Genomic DNA, 26,654 nt, shown 5'->3' with positions numbered 1-26,654 from the left:
GCTGAGTCGAGCGACGACGAAGAGCTGGAGGGCGACCTCGCTTCCGCGAGGACAGGAACGTGGCTAGCGCGACCCGCGCCGCCACCCGGAGGTGAGACTCGGCCGCCGCCACACGACGCCAGCGGCGGGAGGATCAGCAGAGACGCAGCCCACGCAGCGCGAGCGACGTACACCGGCGCCCCGGCGGGCGCGCACCCGCTGCGAGACGACGACGGCTACGGCAAAGTGTGCGAATGTGTGTGTTCGAATATAAAGGGCAATATCGCGAGTGAAGTGTCACACAGTAATGTTAGTGATAAACTGATAGACGTAAGAACCCTCGCCGCGGCACTAGCGCAGGTCATGCGCAGTTCGAGAGAGTCACCGAAGTTCATGCAGCGGCTACCAGTCTTCGACGGAAAACCCGATGTTTAAGAAGTAAACACAGAAGAAATATGTGCAGAGCGCCTACTTGTGACGTAAAGGAGTGCAACATGAAGCATCACAAACTGTTGCACAAAGAGCGTAATGTAAACACAGCGCCGCCCGCGCCGCCAGCGATGACGACACACGAATCCGTGACGTCAGCGCGGGAAACAACTTCGCCTCACAACCGCCGCGCGTATTTAAAGATAGTTCCTGTGACATTGAGCGGACCTCATGCTAGGATACATACATACGCCTTGTTAGACGATGGGAGTACAGTCACCTTGTTAGACGCGTCAGCAGCAGACATCCTAGGTGCAGATGGGCCAGAAAGTTCTATGTGCATACAAGGCTTAGGCACAGAGTTCAAGCACGAGCGAAGCCGAACCGTAAGCCTCCACATACAAGGCAAGTACCATAGCGCCCCACAGAAGATAGAAGCGGCGCGCACCGTAACTAGATTGGAAGTCACGGCGCAGACTGTACATACCGAAGACCTAAACAATTGCAGGCATTTAGATGACATTAGGGACACTCTTGTTTACGATAGCGCGCGACCGATGATTCTAATTGGTCAAGATAACTGGCATTTGTTAGAAGCCACTAAGACACGTACAGGTGCGCGCGACCAACCGGTAGCATCGTACACGAAACTCGGTTGGGTATTACATGGATGTCAGTACACAGCAAATAAAGACACAAGTACATTCTGCGGCCACATTACAGTTAGAGAAAATCAGGAACCTTTTGAAGAAAACAAGAGAAACTTCAAATCAAAACCAGTATGTTTAGGACCTAGGATACCTAGTGAGGACCTACAACAGGAAACCTTAGGCGTCCTAGAACAGAAGACTCGAAGATTACCCGATGTCAGCCTGAAGAAAAGAAAGCAAGAAGCACCTACAGTAGTCAAGTCTCATCTAGGCACCCTAAAACGCCTAGATAAGAACAAACAACGCGCCGAAGTACCAAAAGTGATCGCCGTTACGCAGGATAACAAAGCGACGCCCGGCGACAGTACGTTATCAGTCATAAGTACTCGCAGCGCTGGCGCAGGTACTTCACGTTTGCGCGGGAAAATCAAAGCGGTACAGGACGTGAATAAAGGAATAATAAACCCTCTTGTATCCGCACGTAAGAGCAAGTATAAGAAGTTACATAGTAGTTTACGTGATAACGGGAATACTACGTGCCCGTACCCCCGTTTAGGTTATTATGGTCCTATGTTTTTATCTATAGGTAGGCACAAAGTTAAAAGAAATAACTTAAAGTGTAAAGCATATAGGATTAGCTAGCTCAATTAGCATAGACTTAGCTAGCGCCGCCTCTAGGCAGTCTATAGGTATTAGGAATAGATATAGGTCTAGGTATAGGTATTAGTTATAGGTTAACATTTAGGTATTAGGTATAGGTTAGCTTATAAGTATAGCTAAGGATAAGCTAGACTAGAATAGTATGTAGTGACAACGCTACCTAAGCGGCTGATAGGAACTTAGGTAAAAACGCCTTAAGCGCTTTAGATTAGGTTAGGTTTAGGTAGTGAGTCACATGCGTGGTCTATAAGCTGGAAGCTCGTACCACCGGTGTCGCCGATTTGGCGAAGATGGGAACGTGAGTGCCTGCCGCGCCTTTGAAACCGGCGGGAGCCCTCGGCAGCAGCACCCCACCCAAGGTTGGAGACGTCGTCGTAACCTCCGACCATGACCTTCTACGTAACACCTGGCCCAAAGGCAGAGTAACGCAGGTGCTTACAGACGCAGAAGGAGAGGTACGAGTGACCAGAAGACTCGTACTCCGAAGACCAGCGGAGCGCATTGTCGTGCCCACCAAGGAGTCGCCTGATGGCGACGGCGGGAGAAATGTGCACGACAGCAATGTAAGGTGGCGAGCCGCCCGCGACATGTACCAAACCTGATCGTTCCTGTTAAAAAGCATGTCTAAACACGAATATCAAAGGCGAGCGGCGGCAATCCTTTGTTCCGCGCCGCCGCTGTCTGGTTTAGACATGCTCCTGGGCTTGCACGAACTTGTCGGTAACGCGGCGACGCCCGCGACGTGCACCCAGGACAGGAACGATCTTGTTTGCGCGGCCCGCCTATATAAGGACGCTCCTTCCGAGACGTCCTCAGTGTGTCAATGAACGTCATTATGAAAGTGTCGTAATAATCATTTTACGTAAAGTTAATGTATCGTCAGAGTGTGTTGTGTTGATTAAGTAGTCGCGTAGTCAATCCACTACGGTGTTAACATCATTAATGTAACCTATGGAATAAAGTATTGTTAATTCAGTACTAGAGTTATTTCTCCACCATCATCATACAGTCCACTTGCTCTCCGACCACATCACGGGTACGTTGAGGAATAGATCCACAGCCTGATCCCTCCGACCCGCACACTATTAAAACGGTTTTGTGGGGCTTAGTATATTGTAATGTAATCTATATGGAAATTGAATAAATAAATAAATAATAATAAATGAACTGTAACCCTTAGTATGAGTTTGATTTACGCTTAAAGTAATCGAAACGAGAATGCGTTCGTCTCTCTGATACTGCTCTGATATCTAAACTCGTACTAAGGGCATTCTAGTCCAAATTATAGAGTTTATTCCGGCAAGGGCCTTTTGTCATAAAGTACACACAGAACATCATTCCAGAGTCCTCGCTGAGATTCCGAAAAACCTCAAAAAATGATCACCCCGTTCCTTTTCTTACTATAGGCCAAAGCCCCGGTAACTCGTTAGGTTGACCGTAACTCCTTACCCGCCATTACCGACAATAAATCCGTGTCTTTATAATAACTATCGTGAGATAAACTAAAATTCTCTACTAGTTTCAAGTCACAGGACTCTTCATCACGCGTAGACTGCGCGACGTCGCCGCGTCTGTGCACCCTGCTCATGACTCGAAACCAGTAGAGCCTTTCTTCATTAATATGCGTGAGTAAACCGTGATTTTCTAAATAAATAAATCCATGATATCAAACAGGGCATAAGCCTTTAGATACGCATAGACAGAAAGCCACACGAGAGATTTTAATATCCTAACAAAAGATTAATTCGTGACCTAGCATTAAATCAACACAATATCAGGTTTTAGAGACCGTATAGGACCTATTACTGTACCTAGAAGTTTAATTTTCATACTCTATCTATACAACAATGGTTCGCATATTAATCTATGTCACCTTGAGCTGTTGTAGCGTGATTGTAACTGTATATTAATAATGGTTATGTTATCTATAGCCAGATTGTTTATGCAATAAACTTTGCCTTCAAACCTTCAAGAAAAGAGTGTAGTCTTTAACAAGCTAGGAGAATTTGAGTGTGGGAGAGCTGTGCTTCGGACGAATGAGTCGTCTCAACCGGAGTGATACCACGGCCTCACAGAAAACCGACGTAAAACAACGCTTGCATTATGTGAATGAGGTTACCGGAAGTCCTATTACCCTGCACTAGGATATGCAGTTTGCACAACCATGCAAACACCGAAGCTGAAGTCGTGTCCCTGGGAGATAACTACTGTCATGAATCCCGCAACGAAATAAAGAGAAAATGCCATTAGATGCGAGAAAATAATGAAGTTGTATAGTTCTTTTAGCTACCAACTCAAGAAGCCAATCTGTGCACTCATGAAAATAAATTAAAAACCGAATGAACATCAAAAATAGGTTCTTAACTTCTGAATTTAATACGAAAATGCGAACACATTCACTGTGTCTTAATTTTAATGGTTAATACAATTTTAGTTTCATATTTTTTGATGTTTTGTATATAGTAAATAATTCTTAGTTAGATTAGTTGTAAATATTATATTGTAGAATAGATTGAAATGAAAATAATTTCATTTCGCAGTCAATGTTTAAAACGAAAAACATAATATGATTATTAGCATAAATTAGGTATACTAAATGAGTCTTCTATGTAATAAGAATAACATTATAATATTAACTACATACAAATAGAAGAAAAATAAACTTATCTCTCCGACTGGAGTCTTAAGTTTATCTTGCTAAATAAACAATCGCAGTTTCCATAACTAAGTAGGTAGGCAGATAATATTATTACGAATTTCTGAGGAATAAGTGAGTAACCTGTTTATTAGAGTAGGTGGTTCAGAATACTAAGAAATTAAAGAATAAATAAGGTTGCTTTTCCACCAGAGATGTGCTATGCTACGTTGCTGTGAATGCGTTTGGCATTTTTCTTTGGGATAAGCCGGTAAACGAGTAGACGGATCACCTGATGGTTAGCAATCGCCGCCACCCATGTACACCCGAAACACTATAAACTTTACGAGGGCGTTGTCGGCCTTTTGGGAGTAAGAATTTAAAGGTTGTTGGGGAATCGGGGATTTGGAAAATTGGGGAAGGGGTAACTAGGCCTCCGGTAACCTCACTCACACAACGCAGTCGTTGTTTCACGTCGGTCTTCTGTCGCCGTGGTATCAATTCGGTCGAGCCGGCACATTCTAAAGCATGGTATGTACACGGATCTCTCATCGGTCTCACGGACAGGAATCTAGGTGCTATGAACTAGTACGATTATAAAAAGGTGTTCATAATCCATGTGACTCAATAATATTCCACTAATGAACTACTTAACCTACCAGAATCGTCTATACGACACTACAAACAAACAGTCATTATAATAATATAGTGAAGCCGAAAAAATATCAATTACCGGACCGGTTTTATTGTACGAAAATGCTTGTACAGTCGAGAGCAAAATATTTAAGTCACAAACCTCTTGCTATTTTTATAAAAATAAAAACCTTAAACTAAAAACCAAAAAAAACCTATTATTCATTGTACTACTTGTTAATATTGTAGTTTAGAAGTCGACGCCACAAGTACTGAACTAAAAAAAACATACCGGGCGAATTGAAATCTAGTCCTTTTTGGAAGTCGGTTAATAAGAGATAAAAATCGCCACACCTTTTATCCCCGAAGGGAAGGCATTACGGCAAGTAATGTCACTGTACAATGTACACCAACTTTTCACAATTTATGTTAAGTCCCATGTAATGAGCCTATTGCCATATCCGTGCTACTACTGAGAAATTTTCCTAAACCGAAAAATACCCAGCTATGCCCGACCCGGGAATAAAGTGATAGCCCTTGCCCGGTAGTCGCATTTGCGAGGACTCGGTCAACGAAGCAAAAAATTATAAAATTACTTTTAACCATCACAAACAAAAACACATAACCTACAAAAAATCTTCACACATCTCACCTCACATCTGCCGCTAACTGTACCCCGTACCTCGTATTCATTACATCACAATTCAAAAATAAAACCAGTTCGCCAGTTATGTGTCAATTATTCGACCTTGCGGCTAGAGGTCTGCCTACCCACTTTTGAACGGTTAAGAAATTTCATTCATTCATTGTGGGAGGGACATTCAGACCATGTGGTGATCCTACGCCTGCTTTGGAGGTCGGGAGGGTAAAGGACGATGAGACTAAGCCCTAAAAGCAACTTTATCACATAGGCATAAAGTTTAAAATCAGTTTATTGTATAGATGTCAGCAGATTAAAGTATATTGTGCTTTCGGTAATGGATTTTCGTTTTTATTTTCTAAACTATAAGGTTGAAAATGTATTGAGGAATGCTTGAAGATAGGTATAGGTTGACATGCGATCTGCGTATAATGACAGTAGGTCGAATTTACGATTACAGGATAAGGAAGGATTTAATGATATAAACAGAGCCTGTAGCCAAATGCTATGCTAACCGCTTGTCTAGTTACTTTTTTTTTATATCGCCTTTTATCGCCGAAGGGGTAGGCACGTTTTGCCACTGTACAATGTACACCCACTTTTTACCATTTTTGTGATAAGTCCCATGAAACAGGGGTGAGCTTATTGCCATATACTGGTCACAATTCCAGACTCCGTACTACTACTGAGAAATTTTCGAAAAACCGAAAAAATCCCAGTAATAGTTTGCCTGACCCGGGAATCAAACTCGAGACCCCTTGTCCGGCAGTCGCACTTGCGACCACTCGACCAAAGAGGCAGTTTCAGTGTACGTGGATATTATCAAATCAACAACATAGGTACGTGCAGAAAACAGCTGACTTTTCTATTAAAATCTAAATAACTATAAATAAATCGATTCGTTTCGCCCAATAGTTACTACGCGTTATATAAAATAAAAACATCGTAAATATACGAGTACTTTGTTATATACTTCTATATACTATATGTTATGTTATTATGTATATAACAACTTTGAGATAAAGTGTAGCCGTAATATGTTTATGGGCAAAAAGGTCAAACCTTGATCTTTACTGTTATGTGTTATGATTTTAACTAATCACTGCTTGTCGAAGGGTAAGCAGAGGTATAGTAATTTGGAAAAACTATATTTTGATCCTAATTCAAAAAGGTATTTTTTTGACGATAAACTTTGGCAGATATTAGATCAGCCCATTAAGACACTTGTCCTTTTTAACACATTAAACGCCATGGGGGGCAAAAGTGACCGCCCCTAGGGGAGGATTTGCCTTCAACAGATTTTTGTTGGTAGTTAGTCAAAGTCTTAAGGGTCTGTTAGATACCGTTAAAACTTTTCAACTAAAGCGCTCGCTTTACTAAGTAGTTATTAGTAATAAAAATACATATAACCAAATATTTTAACATGTCAAATTGGGACGATATGATTTTGACAGGGTCCCATCATACTAATATGATTAATTCGAAAGTTAGCAAGAATAATATACCTATTTATTCTTTCAGACAAAAACTACTGAACGATTTTTTTGCAGAGATACCTAATTACAATCTGCAATAGCTAAATTTAGTTTTTATCACAAAAACGCGGGTGGTAAAGTCGCTAACGAAAGTTAGTAAAGTATAACTGTGAACATTATCACGTAACCTACGTGTGACCGGCTAACGGGCTAATCCGTAGTCAACAAGTCATGAACCCTTTCCCCTCAATTAAAATTAATTAACAGATAACAATCATTGCACTGTACACTGCAGAATGAACAGTCAGTCTTTTTTTATGAGGGGAGAAATTATCCAATGATAATGGGTGAGGCAAGAGGGAGTGTCAGACTCTTACTAACTAAACACCACCCCGTTTCTACTCCTGCTTTGAGCAGGAGCTAAGGTAACCAGTTACCTAAGTCTTTCACGGCTCCGGACTTACTGACTAAATACCACCCCGTTCCTACTCCTGCTTTGAGCCGGAACCACGTAATGCTTCTGCGGTTCCGGATCGCACTGCACTGTGTGTATATTGCAATATGAGTTTCGAGTACGAGTCTCAACATAGCTTTCTTTCATCTCTTTAGAGAACGTTAAGTTATGGGTCCCCTTTTGTTATCAAAATATCTAGTAATAGTCGTAATGTAAAAAAAATGTCCAGCATATAGTAAAACTCCTTACGTTTTCCACCTAGCCACTACCCAATCCATTTCGGGGTGAGTACTAGGTCTTAACCAGCCTTGGCATCTATCCTCTGACACGCTGTCATATTCTTTGACAACTGACAAACGGAACGACTGTCATACAATACCTACAGACATGATATGACAACATTAACAAAATACGCGTTCTGCGAAGCATGGAAATATTTTTACGACTTAATAATTATCATCCAAGATTATAAACAGCAATTGCATGATTAAAATTACTTATTAAACAATCTGATGTCTCAAAAACATCATATTACGAAACCCAAATTACCACTTTACTATTGAATGGAAAATACGTAACAATGCGGTAACAATATAACGTATAGATAACAAATCTACCCATCCAATATAAAATTACAAAACTTCTACAAAAAAAGCAAAACCTTTTCACTTCAATCTTAAATGAAAAAATCTATTTTAAAATAAGTCGGGTTTTACTTCCTGACGCTATAACTCCAGAAAACATGAACTGAATTCCACGGTTTTGCATTAGTTGAAAATGTCTCGGGCTCCGTGAGGCTTATAGCAAAGAAAATTCAGGAGAAAAGCAGGAAAACAGGGAAAATCATTGGTAGCGAAACGGAGTTCGCCGGGTTTGCTAGTAACTTATATATCATTAGAACTTAAAACGGGATATTTACCATGTTTATTCGTTTTTGTGAGTTTCAGACTTCATCCGGGATCATGGCGCTAGCAACAGAACTCATAAAAACTAATACATATATATACAACGTCACGCCTTTTATCCCCGAAAGGGTAGGCTGAGGTGCACATTACGGCACGTCATGCCGTTAAACATTGTATACCCACTTTCCACCATTTGTGTTACAAGTCCCATGTAATATATGAGCCTATTGCCTAACCTAATACAAAAACTAAAAAACATGGTAAATATCCCGTCTCAAGTTCTAATGATATTACTAGTGACGATATCAGTTTAAAAACTAAAACCCTATACTATACAATATAAACTGTCAACGTATCCCGACACAAACAATTACAAAACGAGACCTAGATTTAAGACTAAGACCTAAAAACGATTGCATTCCACATACTTGCATTATTTAACGCCTTTCTAACTCATAACTTGTTGAAAATGACACTTTATTTCACTGCACATACACTGCACATAAGCACATTTCACATACAATATGATAGATATATAGAGAATATTAATCGAATTAAATTTTTGAGTACTCGAGAGAAAAACTTTCGGCTTTTTAAAATCGAGCGGCGGCAAAACGCGTCCGTTCTGTTCGGAACGTTAACCCACACTGGATATTAGTAGCATACAAATCGGGTTGCCACACTTAGAAAATGTAATATGTACGTACGTTTTATTATCACCATTAGTGGGTAATTTGTACGTATTTAATTATACGGTATAAAATATTTGAAATTGACTTTCTAAAATGTTTTTATTGATATTTTCCATTTATGTAGGTATGGTTGGAAATGTTGACATGTTTGTACCTAAGTAATTATTTCCGTGCGGTACGCAGTAGTGATTAATATAATTAGACATGGTTTGTACGTTAACAGTTAGAGTATAATTATATTATTATAGACGTTGTTTTATACATATACTGAAGACATGTTTTGACTGATTGTACCTAGTTATAAAGAATATATTTATATATAATTCAGCTTACATTCTAAGTTAATGTTTGCATTGTTCAATGTTATTTGAATTGATTTTTAGTTTGTTACGTTCATTAATAGTTTTGCTGATTCTAATAGGAATCTCTTATATTGTTAAACTTAATAATACATTTCTGACTAATCAATTTTTGTCGAAGTTATCTGTCAAAAATAAGACGTGTTTAAAATATCTGTCTTATAGACGTGTATTTATTAAATTCATTTTCATAACAACGAGTTATGTCCATGTCATATAGAACAAGCCTTATACTACTTTGACTGCACGAAGCAACACTTTGTGTGATCCAAAAATCGTTGTTTCGAGTCTGGGTGTGATGTGTATGTGAACTTATATGTTTGTAAACGCACCCACGTTCAGGAAAAAAACCTAGTGTGGGGGCAACATTTACTTAAAAAAACAAAACATCATTATTATCAGCCTATGAATGCTGAGCACAAGACTTCTCACACGGCGAATGTACAAAACATGCTTAACAACTCAAAATCATCAAACCCTTACTTACCTTAAAAAGAGAACGTTACCCAAAAATGTATGTTTTTTAACATTAACATTGTTGACATTTCAAAAGTACCTAGGTATTTATAGTTTAATTAGTATAAATGATTGAAAAACGTACATTTTACAAAGGCTCGTACACTGGCAACCCCACAAAACGTACGGACGAATCACACGTTAATATGTCATTAGAATTATACGACGGATGTTTGGCGTTACATACGTGTTCGGACTCCCGACGACACTTACATGGGAAATATCTGACATGGCACACCATGGAATCTCATCTACTTAGTGCTAGTATCGCCTGTATGGCATTAGACTTTTAGAATTGGATCTTAAAACGGGATATTTACCATGTTTTTCTATTTCTATGAGTTTCCGATATTTCGGCACTGTTGCAAGCGCCATGATCACGGAAATTCATAGAACTAGAAAAACATGGTAAATATCCCGTTTTAAGTTCCAATTCTAGTGTTAGTGACCATGTCAGTTTAAAAACTTAAATTAGTTTTAGTTAAATAACGCAGTTTTTGTCTTTCGTTATCATGAATTTCGCGATCAGACGTTAGACATAGAAATATTTTAATTTATTTTAATTTTTTTTTTAATTGATTTATATTTTTTTACTATAAACACAGGGTAATACATATTTAATATCAGCCAAAAACCACATATTTTTCTTTGGGGTCGTCCATCAAGAGAATTAGTTGATTCTAGAGTCGGCTTATTTGTACATCACATAACTACAAATACAAAAACTATATTTCATCTTAATCCGTTAAGTAGTTTCTGAGTATTGAAGGGAACAACAAACTTTAACATTACTTTAGCTTTTTGAAGTAAAATTAAATTGAATGAAAATCACGGTTTACACACCTATATTCATAGAGAAAAGCTCTACTAGTTTCGAGTCACAGACGGACTCTTCATCATGGGCAGCGTGCGCAGACGCTGTCTCTCAATGCGGTAGTAAGAGCTTAACATACAAGAGTCAATTTTACGATCTCTGAACCGACAGGCAATTTTGTTCCCAACACAGAAATCGAACCAAGGACCGTATTATGTTATGTACATAAAACATGAAATTAATACCTGACATACATTATCTAATACGGCCAGATTAACATGTAGATTTTATGTATGTATTATACACTAGTTACTGCATTCGGTTTCTCCTGCACGAAATTTAATAAATATTTCGAGTTGGTCCTGATCATATAGGAATATCGGGATAAAAATAACCTATGTAACTCCCTGAAAAGTAAGCTTATCAATAGTAAAAGAAGTTTTCAAATAGGTCAAGTAATTTCGGAGATTCACCAATACAATCTCGAACCTTTTCTTTATTTAGTATAATAATAATAATTATTTTCTGGCGAAATTACTGCTGTCAATCGTGACTTCGTTTATCATTTTTATTATAACTATCGTGAGTCATACTAAATTAACATAAATGGAGAAAAGTTCAAAGATAGTCATTAATGTCCCTGTAACGCGCCGGACTTCAATGTTCCGGTATTTGCATGGTAGTATCTACTGTAAATCCTGGCTTACAAGAGTTGCAGCGGTTTTGGGAGGTTGTGGTGGGCTTGTCCCAAAAAAAAAACAAACGAACATACAAACTTTTACGTTTATAATACTAGTAGATATATCATAAACATACATACAGATTAACTACAGCGATCACATTACTTGATACGAGTTACATGTTATAATTTGACATAAACATTGCACATTTATATGAGATTGTAATGCTATTGATTAATTACATACATACATATAACCTTACGCCTGTCTCCCATAGGGTAGGCAGAGAAAAAGGAACGGCAATTGTTACGAATCTTACATATTACATACCTCTTTGTGACTTTGTGTGTATGTTTGTTACTCAATCACGTCAAAACAACTGAAGGGATCGGTATAAAATTTGGAACAGGCATAGATTATTGCCTGGAATAAGACATAGGCTACTTTATAACCACCGAAGCCGTTGGCAGAAGCTAGTATAATCACTACATAGTATAAAACAAAGTCGCTTTCTCTGGCCCTAAGACCCTTTGTATACTTAAATCTTTAAAACTACGCAACGGATTTTGATGCGGTTTTTTTTAATAAATAGTGTGATTCAAGAGGAACCTTTATATGTATAATACTTGCATAATATATCACCATTACACCCATACGAAGCTGAGGTGGGTAGCTAGTAACATATAAATGAACACTTAAAACAAGTAATTAACAAAAATCTCCACCATTTACATTGATTAAACGTACAAATCTGAAATAATCCATCCATGTATAGAATAGAAGACACATTAGCGACACATTTTAAATACTTGATCATAATTAGTGACGTGGCTATCGGAACATTAATCGGAGGTGAGCAGAATTCTTGGAATCAGCGCCGTTTCCTTTCAAAGTAGGCTAGTGGCTTCAATCGACGGTTTGAGGCCTATTCTGGTTGTGTAAACGGCTTTTTAATTGAGATGAATATCATTCTAATATTATAAATGTTAAAGTTTATTTGTTTGGATGTTTATGCGTCAATCACGCTGAAACTACTAAACGGATTTTGATGAAATCTTACTAATGCCGATATCATCTAGCTGTCTTTTGATTTTGACGTTCTAAAGTGTAATTTTGCTACCTATTGACTGATTTTTCATTATATAGTTTCTGCCAGCGGATTGGCCCGCGTTCCCGTGGGATAAAATGTATTCTATGACCCTGTTCATCTCATACATGTCTATATACCAAACTAGCTTCTGCCAGCGGCTTTGCCCGCGTCCTCCCTGTGAGATAAAAAGAAAAGAATATCCTATCTGTTATTTCAGACCATAATCTTCTTGTGTTGCAAACTTTATATCGATCCCTTAAGCCGTTTTGAACAGAAGGAGTCACAAACAAACATACCTTCTTCGCATTTATAATATTAATAGTACAAATAGTTACAAATAACACCATAAGACTATCTTCAAACCTCACCACATCCTCTTCGGGAAAAAATAGACAAGAATAGTATAAACTGATCATTCAAGTTTAATTTCGCATAACTAATTAGTTTATAAATACCTGGTTAAGTATGGATTAAAAACAGCGTTCGACCAAGCAACGTGCACGTCCATTTTTTGTACTACGCAGACAGTGTGATGCGAAGATCATACAACGAGATGATGACGGGGTATGATAAAATAAAAATCTATTTAGTCCGTCAGTTAGGTAATGAAAAAATATTAGACAATCAAAGTTTAGGAGTGGGAGCAAATACGTCATTTCTACGCGTAAAACGTACTTAGAAGTAACGTCACGATATTTTAGTCAACACTGGCTACTTACAGGCTGATGATCTATGTATGTATTTAAACTCTTTAATTTTTACAAGCCAAAAAAATTTACATAGGAGTTATTTTTAAAGAAAACATTTCAAAATGGCTGCGAAATAAAAAGGAGAAACGTAAAGACGACTTGTGACGAGCCACGACCGTTTCGAGACGCTTAAGGGCCCTCGAAAGCAAAGGGCCTACCTACATCTTGAAAAAATATGGATGTCAGGCAAATCTTGAGATTATTTGGAACGGACAGACTTAGCTAATTAAGGGCGTAGGCTTTTTAGGTGGTACTTAGATGAGAATTCTAGCAATTATTTTCTTATGTAATCCATAATTTTGACACTTTCGGTGTGATATCGATGTGGAATTGTTGTTTGTAAAAGCGAAGAGTTCCTTATTAGGACGTCTTAGGGAACGCTTTTTTATACAGCAGCGTGTATACGGAACGCTCCCAAACGCTGCAAACAAGTGGTGATAAAAGCAAGTCTTTTTTAAACCTGTTTTGATTAAAATAGATGACAGGAAAAGAGGAAAACGGATTTGGTATACAGACAGGGTATGAGCTGACTTAGTTGATAGAAACTTTTTATCCCACAGGGACGCAGTCATAGCCGCAGGCAGAAGCTAGTCAAATATATTGATAACTAGTTTGAATACTAACAACTATGTGTTTAGGCATGGATAAACACTAAACACCGTCTTTGAAATAAAAAATAGAGAATCAATGTGCATATATTTTGATCTGTATTTGTGGATGTATTTTCCTTGTTTCGACCTCCAGACTTCTGAGTGGGTGGCATCACCATAATCTCTTGATAATAGTTAAAGTTAAATTTAAAGACTACGGATGTGTACCACCAATAAACGGATGGATGGAGTGATAGATGTGTGACAGAATCTTCTTTTTATCCTTGTCCTAATATAAGTGTAGTAATTAGTAGTTAAGGCAACAAAAATCCTGGTGTAAGGCAACGTAAGAACGTTTCCTTACACTAGGATTTCCTCCTGTGTCGTGGGTGCGTTTACAAACATACAAGGACACATACACGTGACACCCAGACCCGATACAACAACTTTTTGGATCACACAAAGAGTTGCTCCGGTGGTTGTCTGCGGTCGGTTGCTCAGCCACCGTACCAACGCTGCAGTCAGAATCGTGTCATTTGGCGTTACATTTTCTCTGCCTACCCAAATCAAATGAGAGACAAAGAGTACATGTGCTTTTTTATCTTTATTGATTAATTATTAGAACTTATTACGGGATATTTACCATGTTTATTAATTTTGATGAGTTTCCGATATTTCGATTAACAGTTAATCCGTGATCATGGCGCTTGCAACAGTGCCGAAATATCGGAAACTCATCAAAATTAATAAACATGGTAAAAATGCCGTAATAAGTTCTAATAATAGTGTTAGTGACCATGTCAGTTTAAAAACTTTATTGATTAAATTTAGAGGCGTTTTCATGATCATGCCAGCCTTATCGTACCCTAAAAAGAGAACAGAGCAGAAAATGAAACATTCGGTTCTCTTTAACTTACTGACAATTTGATGTAATTTTACAACATCTTTACTATGAGGCATAAATAATACAGTTTGGGAGTATGTGCTAGAGACGAAAACTTTTTTATAGAAACGTCTGTAATTTATAAACCCGCAATTCTTAGACAAAGAACAAACGAATACATCAAGATATGCAGATTGGTCGTCTGACGATAATGCAATTCGGTCCAGCAGTGCAGTGGACCGCCAATTTTTCGCTCAGTCCGTCTCAAGCAACTGACTACACAGCTGGTGCATTCCATTATTCAACGCGAGAGGTTTGAGAAAGGAAATTTGTTTTGTTTAATTTTTTGCGAAAAGTTTTACTTACAGAGAACTATGATAAAGGGGACGAAAGATTTGAGGAGTAAAATAAAATGTGTTTGAGTAGATCGACACCTAGTTCTTATAGTTAGTATAGGTACACACGGTGCGGAGTTAATGCACGCAATTTGACATTTCTTTTTTATGGGATAGGAACGCAAGAGAGCATAGTTACGTATCAATTTATGGTAATGGTTAGTGATAAGCACTATCATGGACAAATGGGACTCTTATAATACCAGTTAGTTAAAAGTTGCAACTTTCAAAAGCCGGCAACTAGCAAGTGAGTTGCCAGCTTTTGATTGAAGGGAATGAGCCTTCGTCATCTGATGAATGGTGATCCCTACCAAATGTTTACATAATCAGTTTTGATTCTAAATTCTGTCTATATCTATATATTAATACGTGATGCAAAAACTTTGAACCCCTTTTTACGAAAATTGCGCGGACGTAGGAGCATAAAATTTGGTACCCTTTTAGTTTATGTGTAATATTTTTCAAAAATAATGCTTATAAAGTACATTAAATCAATAAATAAAACATTACACACACTACCATGCATAGTATCTGATCGTATTTGACAAAACGTCAAAATCGACGGACATTGCGATGATATTCTCACGTCTCATATGAATAGAGTTTTCCTGTTCATCATGCGCCGGAATATATTAATTTGAATTTTACAAAACTAATAGCAATTCGTTAAATAAAAATTAAGTATCCTTGAACGTATGTTAAGTGGAATTGTACTTTAAATCGTATATGGTCGAATTTCGACCACTAGGCGACCACTAGTTTGTATTGTAACTTAATGGATTATGTGAAACTATTTTGTTGTCCATTCATTTATAGCGGTAAACAGCACATCGTGTAGTAAGAGTGTAGATAGAGAATATAGATAGACTAACAAATCAATGATAAATGATACTTAAGTATTAATATTTGCAAGTTGGTTATAAGAAAACACTTTTACACGTCAATCTTCGATATAACTAGATGAGGCCAGCATTTCCTATCCGACTACTCTGAGAAGAAATGCCGAAACAAACTCAGATCAATTGCGAAAACATCGCGTAAAAGAACGAATTTTACAAACGTTTGCAAATAAACGATCTCGGCACGTGTATTGAGATTCAAATGTCCATAATATTGACATGGATGACGAACGACATCACTGCTTTGTTATGTTTTACATAGGTAAGTATTCCGAGCACGACTATCTAGTTAACTGTTTAAATGCGCCATTTTTAGAATAGAATACTCCGTGACGAAATTGTAATTTTATAACAAAGAATTATTATCGTAAGTTAACAGACTTTGTGAATACGTAGATTTTGATTATTTTTCATCTTTTAATTAACTTTAAATAAATATTTAATTGACTTACCCGATCCGATATAGCTTCTTCCATTTTCCCGCGCTTCAAACCCGGCGCGCGAATAACATTAGCCGGTGGCGCCACCACGGAGTTAACTTGCGGCGCATTACCGCCATTGCCGGCACTAACCGGTATGAAACCGGCCTCCATGGCAATATCAGGTACTAAACATTGCCGCTACTCAATAACAGATGGCGTTGTACACAACTCCACGAAAAATCACTCAATCCATTGCACAATAGATGGCGTTGGTTAACACTATTCACACGCGCCAATTTCTCGTTAGCATTATTAGTAGAAAACTAAGTTGAAAATACTATTTTGCACTAAGAAAGCACTTATTCAATTCACTGTATGCAATAATGGACGTATTTTGAGTCACTAGCCATTTTCAAGGAACTGGATGTTTTGAGCACAGCACAGAGATATTTTTACACGATTTTGAGCACGAAATATGAACGGAATGCGTTTTTTGACACTTAGAAACACTATTACACACTTACATTTACAGATTTTAGTTAATTTATCAACTTATTTTTGGAAAATCACATTGTACACAAGTCGGCGGGTCGACGGTTGAAAATTTTGTGACATTTGGATAGCGTTGTCTCGCTCATTGCCATATCTGCGAAAGAGAGAGAGGAATAGGTGAGTTAATTAATGAGAGAACAACATAATACCTACGACAGGTTACACTTCAATAAACATGTAGGGTAGAATTCATAATTACTGGCATTGTAATACTTTACGAAGTTCAAAAACGTACATAAACTTTAAGTTACACAACATTTTGTCATTTTAATTCAATCTTAGACAATATTTACAAACAAACTAACCTCACAAAAATAGCAAGACATTAAAAAACCAAGTTAATGAAACATAATATTAAGCTAGTATTAGAACTCGAAACGGGATATTTACCATGTTTTTCTATTTCTATGAGTTTCCGATATTTCGGCACTGTTGTAACTTGTAAGCGTGATCATGGGGCGCTTGCAACATAGTAAATATATCGTTTCGAGTTCTAATACTAGTTCTAGTGATCATGTCAGTTTAAAAACTTATAATTAAACTATTTTAATAATAGGACGAATAGCGTAATACCGGAGCTACCCATCACCGCAACAGTAAAAAAAAAAACAAAAAACAATCATGGCTGCCAAAACGCGCGACCACGACGGACACAAATTGACACAATCAAAGCCTTCTTCTCACCTCATTCAGAATATTATCATTCAAGGCCGTAATAATTATCATATTGCGAATTTTCAAACAAATATAGGAAATAGGAAAAGATTATATCGACGTAGTTATTTACGTTTTTGCGTAGATAGGTATCGATAAAATAAAAACAACGACGTTTTTCTCTCAATGAATCGATCGGAGTGTGATTTTTAATTTTTATGTTCCGCCAATTTATTCCTTTTTTTAACCGACTTCAAAAAGTCGTCAGTAAGAGTCTGACAATTCCTCTCGCTTCGCCTAAGGCGGGAAAAGTCATTGGATGATTTCCCCTTCAAAAAAAGTCGTGTTTCTAATCGCAGTTTTAAAGGTTCAAGTTTTATCAGAGAGCGCTGCTGCCCAATCTGTGTCAAATGTATAAGTTAGCTCTATCGACACCCGCGGGAAGAGTAGAGGTGCTGACAAAATGTTTTCTACTCTGCTAGACATCTCTTTATATACTTAACTAACACTATGACAGGCAAATTTTTAGTTTTAGCTAAAACGCCCTCTCTCACACTGTTCGTTTGTCTCGCTAATACTCGAGAACGTCCGGACCGATTTGGCAAATTTTAGTCTTGAATTATTTGTAGAAGTCCAGGCAAGGCTTAAAAGGTAAGAATAAAAAATGTTCCAGGCGGTACGAAGTTTTATATAAACGTCTTAATCATTAATGTTGACCTGTTCCCAAGTACTTTTATACTTACCGAGTACATTTTAAAAGGTCAATGATCAATTTGTATTCAGGTATTTTAACACCCGTCGATATAATTAACACAAAAAGCCGGTAAACAAGTAAATAGTATAAAAAACGAGTCTAAATATAATACACGTGTTCTGTATTTCTATAAATAGTTAATTAGGTATTTTTTAATGTTTGATAGATTTTCGTCGTAAATTAATTTAGTTATTTCATTCATTTTTATTTCGTAGCTTGTTGGACCAAGTGAGCAAGCATGACCGCTGAGTGTAAGGTTCAAGGTAAGATAGTCTTGCCTAATACATACATACATAACCTCACGCCTGTCTCCCATGGGGTTTTTATTTATTTTTTGAGGGGGGAAAATCATCCAATGAATTCTCTCGCTGTGGGCGAGGCGAGAGGGAGTGTCAGACTCTTACTGACTAAAACCACCCCGTTCCTACTCCTGCTTTTCGAGCCGGAGCCCCGGTAAACCCGCTAGGTAGTCCGCAGCTCCGAATCGTGAGGACGCTTGGGCTTATAATTTCTAATTATAAAATGGCATGAAGTCAGAATTGAAAAACTATGAGACGACACTCGATTGACATAAATTATTACACCACGCATGATTTGAACAAACTATACGTTACACAATGATTCACAACTGCGATGCTAGAAATATTTGCATTATTTGCTTAGAGCCACTGTTTTACGAAACGGTTAAGATAACATAATATGTTGTTCTTCACGGTTAACGTAAGACGTAACACGTAACGGTAGAGGCTTGTCAAATGTCAAATTAAATGTCGAAAAAGTTATTGCATTGCAATATTTATCCATTTATTGCCGAAATTAATAGACGACTTCAATTTTGGACCTTTGGCTCAGGATCGAGTTTGACAGAGTACACTTTCTTGTGAGTATGGAAAACATTACTTGTACGTAATGTTAAACAAATTAAAACATGCCTTGAGAGTGGGAGAGCCATGCTTCGGCATGAATGCGCCGGCTCGCCGGAATGATACTACGGTTTCATAGTACACCGACGAGAAACAACGTTTGCGCTGTGTGAGTAATGTTAACAGAGGCGTAATTATCTCCCTTCCCAATCTTCCTAATCCCCGATTCCAAAAAGGCCGGCAACACCTCTAGTGTTTCGGGTGTCCATGGCGGCAGCAACTGCTAATTATCCAACTGCATTTACTGGTTTATACCATAAAAAAATCTAACAAATCTAAACCTTTAAAACTGCAAACTCCTACCCCTCGGCCAAGCGTGGAAACTCCAATAAACCCTTCTCACTTTAGATTATGATTTTCTTCAGATGTCAAAGGCAAAGTCAAATCATTTATTCCAATTAAACCATATTATATTTCGGTACTTTTGAAACGTCAACAAAGAAAGAAGCTAGGTGAGAAGGATGAGGAGATAGAAGTATTTTTAGCTCCAACCATACTTAGGACACAGTCAGACTCTTAAGTTACATTTGAGGATTTCAAAATCCAACAATACCTAGTCTTTGCTCGACCCGAGAGGTCAACTCAAGGACCTTGTACTCATTACATATTGACCCAGTAAGTGTTTTATGTAGATCAGTCTATTTAGACATAGATACTCCACAAATAACAAGAAAAATACTGAACTAGTTATTTTCTTGTGGTGTTGGAAGATATCCAGCTTTTATCCGTCAAATTATTGATTTCATAACAATAGGGGATCAAGTAGGTTCTAAGTTACTGGGGCTCCGGATGGTTTTTAGTCAGTAAGAGTCTGACACTCCCTCCCGCCTCACCCAAGACTAGAGAAGTCAATGGATGATTTTCACCAATTAAAAATAGAATACATACATACATACATAACTCACGCCTGTCTCCCAAGGCAGAGACAATGGAACGCCAATTGCTACGATTCTTACACACCTCTTTCTTTTAAAAATAGAAGGAGGTTCTAAAGTGAAGGAAAACATACTTATAATTTCTAATTATAAGTTTGAAATCGTTAACCCTTATTGAGGAAGCATGGTGATTAATGCTCAAACCTTCTCCATGTGAGAAGAACCTTTGGTCGGCAGTGGCCACTTATAGGCTGATGATGAATTAATGAATGAGGTTATAAGAGGAACATCTTTAACAGAGTTTAGAACTAGTCAAAAGATGAAAAAATGAGACATCGTTTTTAACAAAGAATGGTATAATAATACCACTATATCACACTTAGCAGTTGTAGAAATCAAACGGCAGTTTGTCCATGACAGACAAACAACCGAATTTGAACGATCGACCTTAAAAATAGGTCAGGAGAAAGATGTACGAATACCAGTAGGCTGCGTGACGTCGCCACATCTGCGGCGCTACTCATGATGAAGAGTCCCTCTGTGACTCGAAACTAGTGGGGCTTTCCTCCATTAATACATAATACGTGAGTGAACCGTGATTTTTAGATAATTTAGTATGTCTCACGATAGTTATTATAATTTAAGAATACCATTATTTCTCTCAAAACAATGAATACCAAGACAAAATAAGTAAAATAATAGCAAGAAACAATTTAAACACGACTCATTTGTAGGAACAAAGAACATTTTATAATAATATCTCGATAAAGACAGATGGAATCAATGAATCGATTACTTGTAGCTAGCGACGCGCATCGAATGATCGAATCGGTATGAATTGTCGGTAAGGAGACCGCGTTAGATACTGGTTGGACTAAATCAGATGTTGTTTATTTTGTTATGGATTTAAAATTGCATGTAATTAAGATAAAACTGTATAGTTTCAGAGAGATGCTATAGAAATAAATGCTTGGACATTAAAAAATGCTAGATGACTATGTAAAGCAAACTTGAAAGTATGAAAGTTATTGGGGGAGGCGTATGTGCAGCAGTGGACGTCATATGGCTGATATGATGATGAATCTTGAAAGTGATGACGGTAACAGAGAATTAAAAAGGACATTCTGGTATGGACATGTAAAGAAAAGTGTGGGTTAGCCATGCTTCGGCATGAATGGGCCGGCTCGACCGGAGTGATACCACGGCCTCACAGAAAATCGACGTGAAGTGTGTGTGTGTGTGTGTGTGTGTGTGTGTGTGAGTTTTGGAAACACAAATGGTGTAAAGTCTAGCCAAGCCACCGGTAAGCGAAGAGCGAGCTATCACATAGCACTTAATAGATATTTAACATGCAAGCCATACCTTATCCCTTCGTGGAATAAAAATGTCGTGACATTACATGTGTTATTTAAGTAATACCAATTACAATACTGTCATGTTAAAATTAAAATCTTCATCCGAGCGCATGGCTGAACGTGACCAGAGGTGCATACATAATGACTACACGCTAAGCTATACAAAACCAGTGTATCATGGTCTCGCTTCGTATGATTCTTCAGCACATTCGACGGTCAGTTTATACTGGTAATACATAGCTTGCATGGAGCTATACAAAACCAGTGTATCATGGTCTCGCTTTGTATGATTCTTCAGCACATTCGACGGTCAGTTTATACTGGTTTTGTTCAGGTTGATGTGTGTGTACAAGTATTTATTTATTGTTTTGCATACAGTAAGTTTCCTTAACGTTTTCCTGCACGTCGTTTATGTGATTAATTGAATTATTCAAATTGTGTGTGAAGCACGTCTCTTTAAGTCGATTGATGTTTTTGTACGAAGCAATTGATGGGATTTTTATACGCTTATATTTTTTTGGTAATATCTTATTTATATTTGAAGGTAGATATGGTAGCGAAGGAAGACTTACTGCCCCTAACTTCTTTGTCTTTCCTAAACTTTTTCGAGCGACTCTTGAGTCATAAAAAAATCTTAACAGTTAAAACCATATTCGGATGACTGCTCTCTGCCTAAAGTGAACTGCGATGATGTGGTCATCAAAAACACCGACTCTTTTGTGCCCTTAGGCAGACAGTCTCCTGAATTAAATTCACAGAGGGAAGTGGAAACTATCGTTTTCATTTTCTTCTCCTCTAATAACATCTTCTGATTTATTTCGTTGCGCGATTCAAGATAGTCATTCATGTCTATGTGACGCGCTTCAATGTCCCGATGTTTTCATGGTTGTATCTACTGTAAATCTTGGCTAATAGGAGCTGCAACGGTTTTGGGAGAAAAATGAAATAAACACCATCTTTTAAGTTTCTACATAATAAACACACCTCTAATAACCATAAAGAGACGTATAACGTCTCCTTAGATGGCGCCACCGGCGAGTAAAGTCCTGTCAGTGTACCAAATCCATTAAAAATATCGACATTTTCGATGATATTTTCTTTCCTACGTCCACCATCACACTGCTGATAGTTGAAGGTCAAAGAATTGAAATGTCTACCCAACTCAATGATGACAACTAACAGTATTTACATTAATTTACATACTCAAGAATCAGTAAACGGTCGCGGTTAGAAATGCCTTTGGTTACTGTGAATGGTTATACAGTATACTGAATGATCTTCAATACGTGTTGCTTTTACGTAATCAGACGAGATTTAGGGTTGTAATGTTAGTCAATGGTATGTCGTATAATTCGTATAAAGTATTTAAATAAAGAAAAGCAAGCGTGATTACCAATACAAATTCTGATATACCAACTTCTATCATAAGTCACCAATCAGAATCAGACCAACCATAAAATATTCAGTGTTAAAGATACAATAGAACTTGTAACTAGTATTTTTTTCTTTAAAAATCTCACAAGATTATGGCTCACAAGGTAATGTTTACCGCTTACTAAGCTATCGCCAATACTAGGAACCATCATTTAAAACAAGCGTAACTGACAAACGTTTTTTGTAATAAAATAGACCCTAAAGACAATCGAATAAGGCGAAGCAGAGACGTTCCCATTATAATAAACCTCAAAATAAAAAAGTATAAACCTCATCTTATCAGTCACAAGACGTCCACTGCTGAATATATTCCAGATTTTACTTCCAGATCAGCCAGTATGAAGCTACTCCAAATATTGAAGTAGGCTCAGCTCTCCAGTACATTTGCTAACTAGTGCAGACCCTAAGATGTATTTCCTCAAGCGAAATAGACGTAATAAGTATTCCTGGCATCACTCCAATACAGAAGAAAAACATAGGAAAAACAGGTCCTTATGTAACCGGGACAGATTTTATGATAAATACTTGTTTTGATGTATTAAAGTGTGAGAGAGCCATGCTTCAGCACCAATGGGCCGGCTCGACCGGAGTGATACCACGGCCGAGCAGAAAACCGACGTGAAACAACGCTTTCGTTGTGTGAGTGAGGTTACCGGAGGCCTAATTACCGCCCTTTCCAATCTTCCCAATCCCCGATTTCCCAACAACCCTTAAATTCCTAAGCCCCAAAAGGCCGGCAACACACTTGTATAGCCTCTGGCGTTTGATCCGGAGCTGCGGCCTACCTAACAGGCTTAGAAGTAAACGGGGTGGTTTTTAATCAATAAGAGTTTGGCACTGCTTCTCGCCTTGCCCAAGGAGGGAGAAATCATTGGATGATTTTCCCCCCTTAAAAAAATGCTTCTGGTGTATCGGGTGTCTATTGTGTCTTACGTCCAAGCGTCTTTGGCTCATAAAACCTTTAAAACAAGGTCAGTATATCTTATGTATGGGGTAACTTGACGTGCGATGGCCAGAACATTGTAACTATGTAACAACAATGGCTAAACTCCGGTCAAAAGTTTAAACTTTAAATATCTGTTGGTTCTTGACAAATAGCTCGTAATGTTGTAGTTCATGGTTGAAAGACCTCATTATTTAATTATGTAGAAGGTTGCCGAGAGCAATGTAAGGTTTTTCCTCAGTTAAATTATATTTAGCCTTTTTTTTCTGTATCCTTCATATGACTTTGCTTTACGTTTAAAGTAATCGAAATGGGAGCGCGATCGGTGCTCTGATTGGTTGGTTTATTAGATCCAGCCAATCAGACCGCCGAACGCGAATTATTTTAAACATAAAGCAAACTCGTACTAAAGATACTGATAGTGGCGTAAAGTTAACACACATCACATTGATAGCCTATACGTAACCACTGCTGACCAAAGACCTCTTCTACCACGGAAAAGGTTCGAGCAGTAATCTTTCAGTAATGAACAGGCGGATCTGATCTGTGTTTAAAATAAACTCAATTACTTACATATGTCATCATATCATCAACCCGTTTATATCCACTTTTGGCCGTAAACCTCTCCAATTCCAAATAAAGTCAGAGAATACTACGAAATTAACTTCCAAATGTTAAATCCACAAATAGTCGACTAAAGCTTAAACTTTCATCGCACAAATTGGGCGACGGATAAACAGCTTTCGACTGGATAAATAGTTTCCAACAGCTGCGGTGAACCGACTTACTGAAATAATTTACAGTTTGAAATAAACTGAAGAGGACAAATATACATACAAGACTCTTTTTTTAAAAGGGATCCGCCTTTCATTTTCGTTCCCGCCCCTATATTTTTAACCTACTAACCTAACTACTAGTACCTTACACCTTCCACTAAGTCTGAAAAATATTATGCTGAAAACTGTATCAAAATCGATTCAGACAAATGCGAGATAATCGCACACAAACCTACACACAGGACATACAGGACAAACTAAAAACCTCCTTTTGAAGTCGGTTAAAAATAGCGAAAGATCAAGAGTAAACCACCCCGTTCCTTCTCCTGCTTTGAGCTGGAGACCCGGTAAACTGTTACGTTATCCGCAGCTCAGAAATAGCACAGAATAACCTAAAAATACGTTAGTTGTACCGTCTTTCCAATGGCAAAAGTAATAAAAGCATGTTTTAACATCTTCATTTAAATAAAAGGGTACCAAATACATCATCATTGACGGGAGAACAGCATCGAAACGGAGACTGTCAACTACACCACGCTCCGATTAGCAACCGAATGACAAGAGCAGCGGTAGGAGCGGAGGAACACAATTATACTTACACCAGTATCAAGTTCAAGGGGCTAGGCAGAGGTCGAGGTATTAAAGGTGAATAGAAAACTGTTGAAGGCAAATCCTCCGCTAACGTCGGTCACCGGTGACCACCACGGCGTTCAATGTGTTAATAACAAATTTTCTTTAGAGGTCGAAGGGTACATTTCCACCAGAGATGTGCTATGCTACGTTGCTGTGGATGTGTTTGGCTTCCACCAATCATATTCATTGGTACACATAGCTAAGCACTGGTGGAAACGAACTCAGCTAAACTATGTTTTTATATGGAAAGATGCGTGCTATGGATGGCTTCCCTACTATCGACACATGGCATACTCGATCTGCGTATCTTCATCGCACAGCTACATAGCGCATACAGCTTAACTATTAATCTTCGTAGTATAGTTTTTTTTTAGGGGAGAAAATCATCCAATGCCTTCTCGCATCTTGGCCGAAGCGAAAGGGAGTGTCAGACCCTTCCTGACTAAAAACCATTCCGTTCCTACTCCTGCTTTTCGAGCCGGAGCCCAGTTAAACCCGAATATAGCTACATAGCACATCTCTGATACTGATGAAAAGGCAGTCTTAAAACCTAAGACACAAAAAGCATCCTCATCTTAAACTAACCTCAACAAGCACTCCTATTGACAATCCGACAATCTAATTTCAAATAACAATGCACATATAAAAACTCCTTTGTTAGCAACGAAGCCACACCCCTCGGTATAAATACCATATTTTTCGATCACTAATCTATTGGGCGAAGTAGACCGTGGCACAAACAATATGACTGTAGCTATACCAAATTGTCCGTAGCTGAATGATTTTGAACACTACGCTATAAGAATAGGGATAGCAAACGTTTTCGTTTCAATGTGTAATTTGTCTAATGTTTTAAAGAAGTCCACCAATGTCACTTTAAAATATATTCCAAAACGTTATTCTGGAGGTGCGGATTACCTAGCGGGGTTACCGGGATTTCGGCTCGAAAAGCAGGAGTAGGAACGGGGTGGTTTTTTAGTCAGTAAGAGTCTGACACTCCCTCTAGCCTCGTCCAAGGCAGTAAAAGTCATTGGATGATGTTCCCCCTTAAAAAAAATTGCCTACAAGTCTTTTCAGACCATAACCTACCCCTGATCTAAATTAAAATCCCGATTCATTCAGTCGTTTTGACAAACGTTTTTATTGAGAAACAAACATACACACAAATTTTTGCATTTATAATGGTTCAAAGCAACATGATGAGTA

The 26,654-nt window shown here is 38.0% G+C and overlaps 1 protein-coding gene across 19 annotated transcripts in view; it reads right to left on the bottom strand.

Annotated features, from left to right (window-relative positions):
• Window positions 1-26,654, bottom strand: part of LOC118280268 (mitogen-activated protein kinase-binding protein 1) — a 181,245-nt gene that overhangs the window by 131,383 nt on the left and 23,208 nt on the right. For 18 of the 19 annotated variants that reach the window (XM_050701725.1, XM_050701724.1, XM_050701723.1 and 15 more), the window contains exon 2: window positions 16,580-17,195. In XM_050701725.1, the coding sequence (XP_050557682.1) occupies window positions 16,580-16,720 (141 nt within the window). In that variant the 5' untranslated portion in view covers window positions 16,721-17,195. Of the gene's footprint in view, window positions 1-8,888; window positions 9,124-16,579; window positions 17,196-26,654 lie in introns of those variants that run through there. The other variant, XM_035600215.2, reaches the window with a different exon arrangement.

The sequence above is a fragment of the Spodoptera frugiperda genome, chromosome 21 (genome assembly GCF_023101765.2).
Source record: "Spodoptera frugiperda isolate SF20-4 chromosome 21, AGI-APGP_CSIRO_Sfru_2.0, whole genome shotgun sequence".
NCBI lineage: Eukaryota > Metazoa > Arthropoda > Insecta > Lepidoptera > Noctuidae > Spodoptera > Spodoptera frugiperda.
This window is presented reverse-complemented; position numbering and strand designations above follow the sequence as displayed.